The sequence below is a fragment of the Elephantulus edwardii genome, unplaced genomic scaffold, assembly GCF_000299155.1.
Source record: "Elephantulus edwardii isolate Elephantulus edwardi_28Jun2011 unplaced genomic scaffold, EleEdw1.0 scaffold00138, whole genome shotgun sequence".
Taxonomy (NCBI): Eukaryota; Metazoa; Chordata; class Mammalia; order Macroscelidea; family Macroscelididae; genus Elephantulus; species Elephantulus edwardii.
In genome coordinates this window covers 3,496,891-3,511,456 of record NW_006399888.1, presented here as the reverse complement: position 1 = coordinate 3,511,456, position 14,566 = coordinate 3,496,891, and the positions used below count along the sequence as shown (strand labels likewise).

The window sequence follows — 14,566 nt, the reverse complement described above, 5'->3', positions numbered from 1 at the left end:
GGCCTTTTTTCCTGTAGGGCTCAAGCCAATCTTTTGGTTAGCAGCTGAAGACAAACCTTCTGAGTCATCCAGGAATAATGAATGCCATGATGGATTAGGGAGGCCAACTGAGAATGAAGGCCTGTAAGAATGAATCTTTGAGAAATACATATTTTGTAAGGTGACAAGGACGCCAGAATGGCCCATGGGAAATGAGACCTACAGGACAGGAATGTAGCAAAGAATTAAAAAATGGCATATGAGTATCACTGAAATTCTGAGATCACTTCAAAAGAATGCCACATATGAAGTCAAGTCCTATGAAACTACTGACGCTTGGCTCAAGTTCTGGTCAACAAAAATGATGATCTTTTTTTTTCACTTGGATTGACCAGGGTTTAAGTTTGTGCTTCAGGGTAAGAGTAGAGGTTGAGATTCAGAAGGAAAGGAAGGGAGACTGTAAAGTCAAGCAAGGGAGGGTGCCTGAAAAGATGGGTGCTCCATGTGAAGAGGGGTCCTGTCCTGATGGTGAAAACTGAGATATCCACTTAAAATACCTAGTGATTATAAAAAAAAAGTGTATGGATTGTAATATTAATAAGACTAATGCTTTGCTGAGTGATTATATTTTAAGAAGTTTAACCAATATTTGCTTCAATCTTTTCTATTACTGACTAGCAATGAGATATATTTTATGTGCCTCGACATATGCTCTCCAAAGAAAATAACTAATGAAATGAATAGCAGTTGCACAGTGGAAAATCCTGGTAGCAGGTCTTTCGAGTTCTGATGTTTCTGTATTCATCCAGCCTCACACACAGTCTGGCAGATCTGGAAAGAGCCACAGATATTATCAATGTTCATTAGTGTGGTAAGATGCTGGAAAACATATCTGTAGGGAAGATTTAGGCAATAATGCCATGGCCAGAGCCTCAATATTCTTATCTCTTGCTGTTGATTAAAGGTCCCGAGAGACAGATGGAAAATGCCACCCTAAACTCAAGAAGATTGAATTAAGGGGCAAGATTACACGGAATCAAATATGTGGTCCTGGCCTGTCACAAACACTTATTTAGAAACAAGCAAACACAGGCCACACTCCTCTTACCCTAGGGTGGTTCTGGCTTTCCCTAAAAGCTCTGTTGCTGTTGTTTTTTCCTAAAAGCTCCGTCTACCACTTGCTAAGCACCTTCAGCACTAACAGAAATGAAGGCTTCAGGAGTTCCAATCATAAAATCTCACCAGGAAACAGATGCTACTTCCCTGCATAGGGGTTCAAATAGCTGTATCATTTGCCCTTGGTAATCAGTATCAAATAATCCAGTTTCTGCCCCAGGTTGTCATAGAAACTAATCTCCAGCCTTTCCAGGACTGAATGAATACTAAAGATGATAGCCTTCTTTCAGGGCATCTATTAGCTGGCTTCCTATTGGAAAAGAAGGAAAGGCGAGAACTTGAAATTTGACCTGTAGAGTTTTGATCTAAATCTCACTGGTTTCAATCATTTGGGGGTCAGTTTAACAGAAGAAAGCCCTGGAGAAAGAGCAGGCAGCTGTCTGCCAGGAGGAACGTCTGGGGTCTTATCTTCTCAAGTTTTCTCTCACATCCGATTTCCTCTTCTTCAAACCTCCTTCCAGCAATGCATGCACTTCAGTTTGGAACATGGATCCTTATCTCCAATTTCCTCAGAATTGGGAGCCTTATATATGTCATTTCAGACTTGAAAGACTATTCCCGAGGGTCCTTGAGGGACTAGGCTGAGACTGCACACTCTACATTAATGTACATTTTTAGGTTGACCCATTTTGCATAATCAACTTTCTGGAAAGTTCTTGTGATCTTATGCCAATTAAATTCCAACCATACAATTGTGTGGTTTTGCCAGCTGCTTCTTTTGCTCTCCCCTCATATTAGGAAAGACATAGTCTTTCCCGAGTAAGTGTCAAGGCAGGGATTAGCCTAAAGCTTCCAATTACAGTTCTGGAGAGCTTAGTGCCAGGTGACGTAATTCCACCAACTGAGGCTCAAATGGGTTCAGGACACGACCTGCAGAGCAGAGCATCTGTCAGTGCAAACCTGAACGGCTATTTAAAGCAGCTCAGTGGTGATGCAGGGCTGAGGCCTGGAGGGCAGGGCAGGGAAGCAGGGAGCACCTGCCTGGGCTGCATTTGCAGATGGAGCTCAGGGTGTCAGAAGTAAGGATGGGACAGGGCAAGGGGCCAACCATTAGCGTGACAGGGGGTGCTGGCAGCAGGCAGGCAGGGGCGAACCGAATGAGGAAACAACATCATTTGAACAAACGGCTTTTTTATTTTGAACCAAAAATCAAGATGGCGGAATCACGTCAGCCTGACTCTGCTTACACACTCCTGGGGGCGTGGGGGTGGCACACGTTTGTTTCCTTCTCACCTTTCACATTTGCAATCTGATGAAAACAAAAAGAGACTTCGTTCTCCAATTTGTAAATTTTGAGCTGTTATTTTAGCTGTCCAAATGTTCCTTCCACATCGAGTCATTATTATAAAACAGAGAATTCCAGCTTCTGCGGGGAGGCAAGGGTATGATTCAGATGTGACATTCTTTTTGGAACCATATTTAGATCTTTCTATTACTTGGGGACACACGCTCTCAGCCACATGGCTTTAGTTTTACTTGGTATCATCCTTCATATTGGACTCTGCGCAGAGATTTACAAGCTTCAAAAGAAAAATTATCGGATGGAAGCCTGTTGTCTTAGGTCAGAAGGAGACTCCAGGTCAAGAACTGAGGTCCATGAGATCTAGGAAGGAAGGGCTCCCAGGGGATACCAGTGAGAGTGTGGGAGAAAGGTGAGGGGGGAAGTAGTGGGCCAAGGGTCATTACTTCAGATGAAGCCCCAGCCTGATTCTGAGGAAATCTCTGGAGAGTAAAATATTCATCAGCGGATGTCCTTCTGAAGGCAAGCAAGCAATGCATTTGGACTTTCAAACCTGTCAGTCAACAGCCTCAGGCCACGGGGGTGGAGGACAGGTGGGAGGTAGGGAGACAAAGTGCCAACCTTGACCAGCAAGGCACTTCGAAGCTGTGGCACTTGCACAAGGAGCTAAAGAAAGTGCCCAGGGGATCTGATAGCAGCTGCCCCTCTAATGTGGCTGGCTGCTCTCACCACCAGGAATCTGAGAGCCCCAGGTCAGGGGTCTTGCATCACATTCTGCTGTAAGAGGAAATGAAGGACATCTTTGGAGAGTCCCGGGATTGGCTGTTCCTCATCCAGAGACACACTTCCTTTCTCCAGGGGGTAGAAGGAGCTGGCCCTGGAATGCTTCTGTAAGATGGAACAGCCATCCCGGTTGAAGATGACCTGGGCCATCTGAAAACTGCGGAGCGCGTACTCCTGGTTCTCCTGCTCCTTCAGTTCAGCCACTTTCCGAGACAGGCACTGGAGGACGGATGCAGAGAAAGGGTCTCGAGACGCTGGCTGTGGCCGGCCAAACACTTCATAGAATCTATCCAGGGATTTCCGAAGTTCACTGTCCTCCTCCGGGGTTGCTGGTTGGCTTCTCCCCGAAGGGTCAAGCCAGAAGTTCTCAGAGGCCCAGACATCATTTTGTGTAGCATTTAGGTTACTGGTATCTGCAAGACAAAAACACATTTCAACCTCAAACATCACAAGGAAGCCAAGGAGAGATGCCAGGGACTTTGCACCAATTTTCACTTACTGCTCCCGGGCCCCACTCCATTAGGGCCTGAACTGCACTGTCAACTGGCTTCATAATGCGTCCCACCATCCTGGGCTCTTGCCACTTGCTTGCTCAATGAAAAGAGCATCTTACCTACATGCCTGAGGGGTAATAACACATTATTGTGATGAAAATCCACAAAAGAAAACATACAAATACCACCCACATGTAAAAATCAGTGATATTGACCACATTCAACTCAATACTCCCTAAACTAAAACTACCTCTCTTTTCTCTTCCTCTCATCACTGACATTTCATTTCTATGTTGTTCTTATGGGCTGTTGAGTTGGAACAGACTCATAGCTGACCTTCCTATAGGTTTTCAGAGGTTGGCAATAGTACAGGAGGATACTACCCATCTTTCTCCCATGGTGCAGCTGGTGGATTTGAACCTCCTGCCTTTGGGTTGCCAGTGCAACTCCTTATCCACTAGGCCACCAGAGCTCCCCTTTGGCTCCTAGAAATTTCCTTATTTCACATGAAACCATTCGGTATTTGTCCTTTTGCAATGTCGTTGTTATGTGCTGTCGAGTCGCTTGCGACTCATGGCGACCTTATATACAACAGCACTAAACTCTGCTCTGTCCTGTGCCAATTGCACTGCCTCTGACACACCTATCCCAATTACCCCAGTCACCGAATCAATCCACCTCATAGAGGGCCTTCCCCTCCTGCGCTGTCCCTCCACCCTCCCAAGAATGATGTCCTTCTCCAAGGACTGGTCTCTCCTTACAACATGTCCAAAGTAAGTTAGACGGAACCTCAGAATCCTTTTGCAATAGATTTATTTAATTCAGCAAGGTATTTTCTTTTTCTTTCTAATAAGGTTTATTTATTTTGTTGTTGCTGAGAATATACACAGAAAAACATCCATTCAACAGCTTCTATGTGTAAATTTCACTGCATTCACCCTCTTTTCCTGAATTGTTTCTCCTTTATCAACATAAAGTTGCTGTCTCCTAATCTTGCAAACTGCTGTACCAATTTGTAGACAGTTCTCAGAAGGGCATAATATTCATTGGCTGATATTTTTTAGTAGTTATTATTGTTGTTATGTGCCGTCCAGTTGACCACAACTCATAGCAACCCTATGCACAATAACTCTGAGCCCCCTGCTTTCCCTGGGCCAAGCTCATTGTCTTACCCAGTTACTTTGTTAATCTATTTTATCTGAAGTCTTCTTCTCCTGCACTATTCCTCCATCCTTTCAAGCATGATGTCCTTCTCTAAGGACTGGTCCCTCCTGGCAACATGCCCAAAGTATGTGAGACAAAGTCTCAAAATCCACGTCTCCGAGGAACAATTTGGCTTCACCCTCTCCAGGACAGACTTGTTAGCTAAGGTATTATTTTATTTTTTAAAGAAAACTTTAGGGAGTATTTTTAGTTTAAAGTTTAAAGATAATCTCAGGGCAACATTTTTGGAATTCAACTAGTTGCCATGGCTCCAGTTTGAAATCCATGAGAATTTTAAATTCTTTTGCACATTTCGCATCTTTTGATTAGGATTCTTCTATGGAGTTTCTGTGAGATGGTACAAACACTGACCAATAGTATCTGGGTACTATCCAGTTCTTCTGGTCTCATGGCAAAAAGAGGCTGCTGGTCATGGAGGCAATTAGCTATACATCCCATATCCTCTGCCTGTTCCTGACTCTCCTTTCTCTGTTGTTTCAGATGAATAATAGTGAATAATTTATATTATGCCTTAAATGGTTATCGGCAAACTTTTAAGACCTTAGACACCATGCAGTCAATTGGAAGGTAGAGTAACAGCACAAGATGTTGCACTGCAATCCTCAAGGCATGTGGTCTGAAGCCATCAGCTGCTACACAGGAGAAGGATGGGCAATCTCCTCCCATGATATTAACTACCTCTGAAAACCCACCAGAGGGTCAGCTATGGGTTGGTTCTGACTTGACGGTACACAACGACAACAAAGGACATTATCAGGCTAATTAAGTGGGAGATCCCATGCAACCATGACTCAAAGCTTCCATCCCAAGAGGCTAAGACACACCCCTCACCACTAACAGGGATATCAAGTTTATAGAATTCAGTAGCAGGGACAGGATTTCCACTATACTGAACTTCAGCAAGCACAGAAGTATGTCCCATGCCCCTCAACCAGAAAACATAAAAGGAAAAGGGACTTCCTTTGACCTTGCCATAGCCATAACCTCTGCCCCGTTCTGCCCAAGTTCCCCTCAATGATCCCATCTCCCATCACTGACTGATATCACTTGGATTGGAGGGGGTGGGGTGAGCTGCTGAGAAATGTCAGTGGGAGAGGTGAGAAGACAGAGAGACAGACCAGCAGAAACATGGAAAAGATGAAGCACTCCTGAAACTGGCCATCCAAGAGTCACGTAGGCCACTCTATGTAGCAAATCACAAGTGTCTGTAGGAAGGACACTTTCATAAGCAGGATACCAAATCTTCATCTGAGTTTTAATATTTGAAATGTCACGTTCATGAACAAAACTGTAAACAACAAGCCTGTCTCCTCTGTTCTGCATGCAAATGTCAAGCCGACCACAGCTCATCGTCAAAGAACCACCTCCCCCCCTTTCAGAAGATCGATCACAATACAGGTTGAGTCAGCTATTGCGTCAGTTCATTTGAACACTGTCTTCAAACTATTTCAGTCTTTGCTGCCCTTTTAAAATTGCTTTCTGACCAACGACAGATTGCTCTCCAATCAGAAGGCTGTTGTAGCCTTTTGGAGATCACAGTTTCTTTGACCGTAAGGGAAGCTAATGCCGTCTCCTTTCTTGATACACCCACATATGAAGAGCTTGCTGGATCTTTGGTAACCTCACAGTTACTGCTCAGCAGGGCAGCCTCCCGGCTATGATCAGATCCCGTATTCTTCTTTCTGCTGAAATATCTGGTGCTTGTAAAGCTTTCCACCAAGGACAGTAACTAACATTCAGTCTGAGGAGGATCTGGGGACATTTCGTGCTAGTGATTGTTACTGTTGTTGTTCAATTAGTTGATGACAACCCACAGCAACGCTATCACCAGCAGCCCTGAGCCTTGTCTGACGGCTGCGCCGTCCTCAGGACCTTCGCCATGCCTGAGCCCACTGTTACAGTCGCTGTCAAGCCATCTTGTTGAAGGCCTTCCGCTCTTTCTCTGACCCTCCACCTTTTCCAGCATGATATCTTTCCCCGAAGACTGGCCCCTCCTGACAACATGCTCAAAACGTGTGAGATGAAGTTTCATTATTCTTTTTTTGTTTGTTTGTTCTTGGATTAGATTACCTTTTCTTCTTTTAAATTTTTTTTTTAATTTAATGAAAGTTTAGAGAGACTTTGGATTTCCATTCATTCACTGTTGCATACTTTCCTCTCTGCCCATACCCTCAGTTTGCTTTTCTCTTTGAAGAGTTAAAAAAAAAATTCATTCGTTGTTATATAACCCCACCCTCCCGCCTCCCCAGTCCACTCCATTATGCAGCTTTCATTCTGGACTCGTGTCATGACAATAATACCCAATCATATTCCTCCTAAACAATTAACTCCCTCATCTGTTTCAATGCAGTATACATTATTTATCCCCTCTTAGTTTTCTCCCAACCCCAATGTCAGTCCTGCTTTACAACAAACAGTATTTGTCCTTTAGTGACTGAGATATTTCACTCAGCCTAATGTCCTCCAGGGTCACCCATTTTGTATAATATTTCATAAGTTCCTTGTTTTTCAATGCAGCATAGTATTCCATTGTGTGAATATTCAAGAGCTTCTCTATTCATCTGTTTGTTGATGGGTACCTGAGTTGTTTCCAGCTCTTTGCTATTGTGAACAAAGTTGCAATAAACATAGGTGTGCAGGAAGTTTCATCATTCTTACCTCTAAGGAGTAAACTAGTTTCACCACTGGTCTGTCCATTTTCTGTACAGAGGTAACTTGTGTCTGCTGTGATGCTGAACACTGTGACTCTGATGTGTCAAATACGATAACGGTTACCCATGGTGGACAGTGTTTGGTGGAGCTCCCAGATTTAAACAAGCTTGGAAGCAGGAGCGGCATCCACTTCTGAAATACTTGCCTCTGGAAACTCTATGAACTTGGAGAAATGATGAAAGTTATACAAGTGTTCAGGTCTTTCATTCATAGAGTCGCTATGAGTCATCTACGACTCAACGGCACTTAACAACAACAACAACAGTAACGACAGATATATTTGTTCTTCTGCCATTCTGTGGGTATTAAGTACTCTTCACTGACACCACAATTCAAAGGACATTATTAGGAATTCTCAACTATATTTAGTGAATGGAGTCAAGGATGCCAAACATCCTACAATGCACAGGGGAGTCCCACACAACAAAGAACAGTGTCTCTAAAATGCCAATAGTGCCTCCACTTCAAGGGAAACACTTGCTCAAAGGATAAATCTCAGAAGGAGTGAAAATCCTTCTTCCCATACCCACCTGTCTTATGCATTTTTCCCTTCTCAGTCCTAAACGACATTCCTTTTTGAGGGCAGGCCTAGGTGTCTAGAATGATTCAAACTAGGCAAGATATTCCTGTTACTTCAATGCACTTTCCATTATGAATAGAGTTTCCTTAGAAATGTACGAGAAGAGGAGGACAGTGCTAGGAATCTCAAAATTTCTTTATGTGTTGTTTCAAGACACACTATCCACCAAACCCATCTTTTTACTATATTTTCTTTTGTTTAAAAAAGAAAGGATAAAAGAGGGTGAGAATCACTGCAAAACTTGAAGGACTTAATCAAGGTCCCTGAACTGTACATGCAGAAATGGATGAAGTGATGTGTGTCTTGCTGTGTATATTCTCAGCAACAACAAGATTAAAGAGGACAAGGAACCTGAGTGGATTCGAATCACCAACCTTTAGGTTGAGAGTTGAGCATGTTAACCATTTGGGCCATTCAAGGATTCCTAGTAGGAGCTCTGCCACATGGATTCAATGGCCTGCTCTGCAAGAATGCACATCCCACTTCCAGACTTCACTGTCCTTTCCTTCACCCACTCTTCTCTCTCCTCGTCAACTCACTCTATATTTAGTGGGGGAAGAAGAAGATGCAAAAGGATTTCTGGAGGGACAAAATTAAGTCATATCTCCAGCTCTAAAGGCTACATGAAATCTTGACTAGAGCTAATGCCTTTAGCTAATGCATCATTGTGTTGAGAAATACAGCTTCTTTCCTAATCCTTGAACACATTAAGCAGGTTCCCTCTTCAGGACCTTCACACTTGTTACTATTTTGCATTAGAGATGCTTCCTCCACATACATGCATGGTTTCCCTTACATCTTTCAGAGTTACCTTCTCACGGAGATCTTCTGTATAAGTAAGTATGAGCTAGTATATGCTACATAACAAGCAAGTCCCCTATCTCAGTGGCATAAGTTGTTGTTGTTATGTGCCATCGAGTTGCTTGTGACTCATAGCGACCCTATGTAAAAGAGCTCTAAATGCTGTTCTATCCTGTGCCAACCTAGCCATCTCAAACGCACTTATTCCCACCACTCCAGTCACAGAACTGATCCATCTCTTCAAGGGTCTTCCTCTCCTTTGCCGCCCCTCCACTCTGCCAAACATGATGTCCCTCTCCAAGCACCAGTCCCTCCTTGCAACATGCCCAAAGTATGTCAGACAAAGCTTCAGAATCCTTAAGGATACATATTTATTTCTCACCATATACAGATCTGCGTCAAACAACAAGTAGATTGGTGGCATTCTTGTCCTTACTCCAAGGTCTTATGGTGAGAAAAAAAGAAAACCTGGTGAAACAGGAGTGACTATAAAGCTTCTGTCACTTCTGCTCACATATCACTGGTCAATGTTGTCATACTGGTAAGCCTGATTTCTAAAAGAGGGGGATCCCTAATTTTCCTGTAGAGAGGGACAAAGAGTCCTGATGAACAGAGATTCAGTCTACATGCTTTCCCCGAACTCATCTGTCCTCCTCCCTAAGGCCTTGGTTATCTTTCCCTTTCATCTTTGTCCTATATTTTTATATAAATTTAATGCCATCTCATAAAAGTACTGTGTAATAATGGGCTCAGGAATCATAGATGATGAGGATAGCACAGGATAGGGATTAAGTCTGCTGTTCATAGGGCCACTATGAGTAGTAGTTGACTCAACAGCACCTAACAATTACAAAAACAACATAAGGGATTTGTATTTCATATAAAAATGAAGAAATCTAATTTATTTGTCTCTCTTCTTCTAGGGATCTCTGGTAGCCTAGTGGGTAAGGAGTTGCTCTGCCAATCCAAAGGCAGGCAGTTTGAATCCATTAGTTGCTCTGAGGGAGAATCTCCTTTTGTGCCATTTATAGCCTCTGAAAATTGCTGGATGGTTGGCTGTAATTTGGTTTTGATTGGAAGGCAACAACTTAATTTTGTTTTTCTTTTTTTTTAAACTTCTTTTCCTGCCCTATGAAGATAGAAATTCTTATCTCTCTTTATAACGGATCACATCGTATCCTCCCAAGATATATGTTGTAAGTCCTAACTCTATACCTGTCTGTGATTTTAAAGCTTTTTGGGAACAGAGCTTTTTTGTTACGGTAAGGAGGAGGAAATAGTGTAGGGTGTTCTTAAGTCTTTATCTCTTGCGATCTAAAAGAAGACTAAACAAGAAACCAAGCAGGGACAGGAAATATAGGTGCCATGCCACATGAGTTCCCTAAGGAACTAAAAAGAAAATAACGAAATAACTAAAGTAAAATATAATAATTAAAATTAAAAAAGGAACTGAAAAGGCTGAAAGGAACCAAAAACAATCCTCTAGGGGGAGAGAGCCTTCTCCTGGAGCTGACACCCCGCCTTCAGGCTCCTAGCCTCTCAACTAGGGAGAAAATGTATTTGTTCTTAAAGCCACTCATTTTGAGGTACTTCTGTTATAGCAGCACTAGCAAACGAAGACACCCCTCTTACATGCTATATTCCCAGTGCCTAAAACAATGCTTTAGCACACAGTAGGTCCTCAGTATGTTTGTAAAAAATTCATGTTCTATTTGATGAGGTTTATTTTCATGTTGCTGTTTTTAGGTGCCGTCACGTCAGTCCTGACTCATACACAACAGAGTGGAACAGCTCCTGGACTGCAGCAGCCTCCCAACCACTGCTTGCTGGAGCCCATTGCTGCAGCCAGTGTCAATCCATCCTGTTGAGAAGCTTCCTCTTTTTTACTGACCCTCTATTTACAAAGCGTGGTGTCCTTCTCCAGGGACTTGCCCTCTTAATAAGATGCACTATTTACTTTGTTTTGATTTTTGGTTTATATTCATAGGAGTAATAGATGCTTACTACACAGAGCTCTTCATATTATGTTATGCTATACCATACCATACCATACCATACCATACCATACCATACCATACCATACCATACCACACCATTCTATACATAAAGCCATGCACTCAACATATGTGAGGAATGAGTAAATCAGTGACTAACACATTTATAAAATAAGAAAGATAAACAACAGTACAACCACTCTGGAAGGCAGTTTGGCATTTTCTCAAAAAGCTGAACATAGAAATCTCCTATGACCCAGCTATTTCAATGCTAAGAATATACTCTGAGGAAAATAGAACTGAGACACAGAAATTTGTACACTGATGTTCTTAGCAGTGCTATTCACAATAACAAGAACATGGAAGCAGCCCAATGCCCATCAAAATGAATGGACTGAGAAATTGTGGTACATTCACACAATGGAATACTATGCATCATTTAGGAGCAATGATTTTGTAAAACACCGTATAACACTGGAGAGTCTGGAGGACATTATGGTGAGTGAACTAAAACTCAGTCTCATAAGGTTAAATATGCATAAGAACCTTATTATAAAAATAAAAGGATAAATAATAAGATGGGGAAGGGGAGGGAGATGAAAGGGACAGAAAACGGAGAGGGGGAGAAATCCCTAGGATAACAGAGTTTAGTGGGCAGATGGGGGGCTGGGGGTAAATGAACTAGGAAAGATCCAATGGAGACTTGCAAAGACAGGGTAATAGTAGGCATAGATCAATGGTAATTGATTTTGTAAAACACAATGTGTTAAGAATGATTGCATGAAACCCACTGTGAATGAAGGAAGGGGTGAAACACAATGTAGATGAATTTTGAATGCAAACCAACATAAAATAAAATATTAGAAGAAATATAAACAACTTATGTATAAGTAGCCAATCTTCTGTATACTCTCAATGCAGGGATATTTCCTGAAGATTGACTGCATTAAGGACAATTTTAGAAACTCTTACAGCAATGAAAAAGAAAGAAATCCATGAAGTATAATAAAAGACAATCTGATCAATATATTTAAGTCTAAAACAACAGGAGCCACCTGCCACTTGTGACACTGGGCCCTGGGAATGTGGTTAGTCTGAATTATGATATAAATACACAACAGGGGCTTGGAGGTTTAATTTGGGGGGGGGGGAGTAAAAGAGTTCAGTATATTTTTTTAAATAACTGCACGTGATATAACATTTTGGATACATTAACAAAAACATCCTGTTGAAATGAACAGTTCCTTTGACGTTTTTAAATGGGAAGGTGGTGTGCTGCTAACCCAAGGCAGGAGGTTCGAATCCACCAGCTGCTCTGCAGGAGAAAGATGGGCAGTCTCCTCCTCCCATACATGTGATTTACTGCCTCTGCAAATCCACTGGAGGCTCAGCTACGAGTCAGTTCTGACTGGACGGTACGTAACAACTAAAAAATTTTAAATTACATGCGTGGTTTAAATGCTGTTTCTACTGAACAGCACTGGTTTAGTCATTCTCTATGCTGGGATTTCAGCAGTCTTTGCCTGCACAACGATCTTTCCCAAAGGTTTATGTTTGAGTTCCTGGAGATCAGATGTCCATATCTCCAAGGAGCCAGGATGAAGCTCCACACTGGATCCAGAAGCACACCCAGCTTGTCAGGCTCTATTGTCCTGTCCCTGCTAAGGGTCCCTGGGGACCATCTTTCCAAAGTAGTAGAGATCAGCCTTCCACAATGAGACCCTTGTTTCTGCCTTTCATGCTGAAACACTAATTCTGGAACATCTACTACTCCAGCATGGACTTGAATGGATGGCCACTGGATGATGAATGGCCAAGATTCATGAGGCAAAGTCCTTCAGAGCTGAGATGAGTGAGTGAGGCCGAGGCTAGAAAGATAAGTCATCCTTAGGCAGATGGGACAGAGGAAGTCAACTGTGCCAAGTGGACACCTAGGAACAAGGGCAGAGGAGTCTTACACAACAAAGGAGAGTGGGGTTGGCTTGTTGGAGTTAGTCTTACATAACAAAGGAGAGTGGAGTCAGCTTGTAGCAGGCTTGAATGACAGACCAAGGTGAAGCCAGGTAATTTTTGATAAGTGTCAATCTTTGGACATTCTTACTGCCCAAAAGGTATGTGATCACCACAGTGACCAGCAGTCATAATAGTGAAGGGGGGTTTGCTCAGGAGAAAGTGCTCCTTGGAGGAAATGATGTGACACTTCATCTCACATACTTAGAGCATGTTTTTAGGAATGGTCAGTCCTTGAAAAAAGAAAAAAGACATCAGACTTAGAAAGGGAGAGGGTCAGAGAAAGAGAGGAAGACTTCTGATGAGATGGCTCGACACAGTGACTGTAACAGTGTGCTCAAGGGCACTGGAGATGATGAGTCTGTACAAGGCTCAGATCCATGTTCACAGCTTGCTATGACTTTAGTCTACTCGAACTACAACAACAACGACATCCTGGTTTATGTCTGTTTTCCTAGCAGTAGATGAATTATTAACAGTGTCCTCTTTTACTCTCAAAAGTACCTTTGATTACACAATACAGTAGGTGGCCACCTCTAATCTGGTGTTGGAGGAGTGGGCAGGGGCTATCTGAGGTCATGGTGGTGTTGCCACCACCAGCCCGACATCCAGGAATGCCAGGAATAATCCCGGTCTGTGTTAGAAATAATAAAGTGCCTAGAAATTTTTATTTGCTTATTTATTTTTGCCTTTTGCTGAATTATTCGTGGACCTGTTCTCTGTGCTTTAAAACAATCTTCTTTTCATTTCCCCTTCTTTACAGCTGGCATTTCTACCCATCCCCTGCGGTCCAAGAACCTTCTGTTACTGTCTGACAAGTCAAGGGCCTCCTTGACTTGTCATTCATTCTACTAGGATCTTAACTTCCATCTCGATTTCTCATTTCATCCGGTTTTCCCCCTACTGTGTAACACCAACAGCCCTGGAGACTTAAGGCATACAGTTAATACAAAAGAAAGCCGTCAATAAATAAGCTTAGGGAGCTCTGGTGGCCTAGTGGCCAGAAGTTGTACTGCAATCCCATAGCTAGGTGGTTCAAATCCACTAGATGCTCTGCTGGAGAAGAAGGGGAAATCTCCTCCTGTGCCAGTCGGATCTGATTTGATGGCACACACACACACAAAATAATAAGATAAAAAATTTTTTTTAAAAATAAACAAATAAGCTTAAGCCTCCTTTTGTCTTATAGCAACCCTTCCATCCATGTGATGGTGTTGTGTACCACAGACTTGGAACCAACTCATAGCTGACCCTCTTGTGGGTTTTCAGGGACAGTAAGTCATATGGGAAGAGACTGTTCATCTTTCTCTCACAGAACTGCTGGAGGATTCAAACTGCATGCCTTTGGGTGGGCAGCACAACTCCTTAACATTATTAGGCCACCGAAGTTCCCTCTCCCACCATACTTTACACGTAGAGGAATTTAGAGCTACTCCAGTAAAGGACAAAATCTACCTATTCACAAAGAAGGATATGAAACTACTGATATACCTATTCCAAATTGGCCTTCCAAAAGGATGCATGATTTGGTCAGGTGCTTTTGAAACCACTGTTCCTCCCTTTGTGTCTGCTT

The 14,566-nt window shown here is 42.6% G+C and overlaps 1 protein-coding gene across 1 annotated transcript in view; it reads right to left on the bottom strand.

Moving 5' to 3' along the window:
• Window positions 1-3,148: 3,148 nt before the first annotated feature.
• The window catches only part of LOC102868694 (chromosome unknown open reading frame, human C20orf196), a 96,287-nt gene continuing 84,869 nt past the window's right edge, over window positions 3,149-14,566 (bottom strand). Inside the window, exon 2 of the mRNA XM_006894264.1 lies at window positions 3,149-3,591. Within this exon, the coding sequence (XP_006894326.1) occupies window positions 3,149-3,591 (443 nt within the window). The remainder of the gene's footprint in view (window positions 3,592-14,566) is intronic.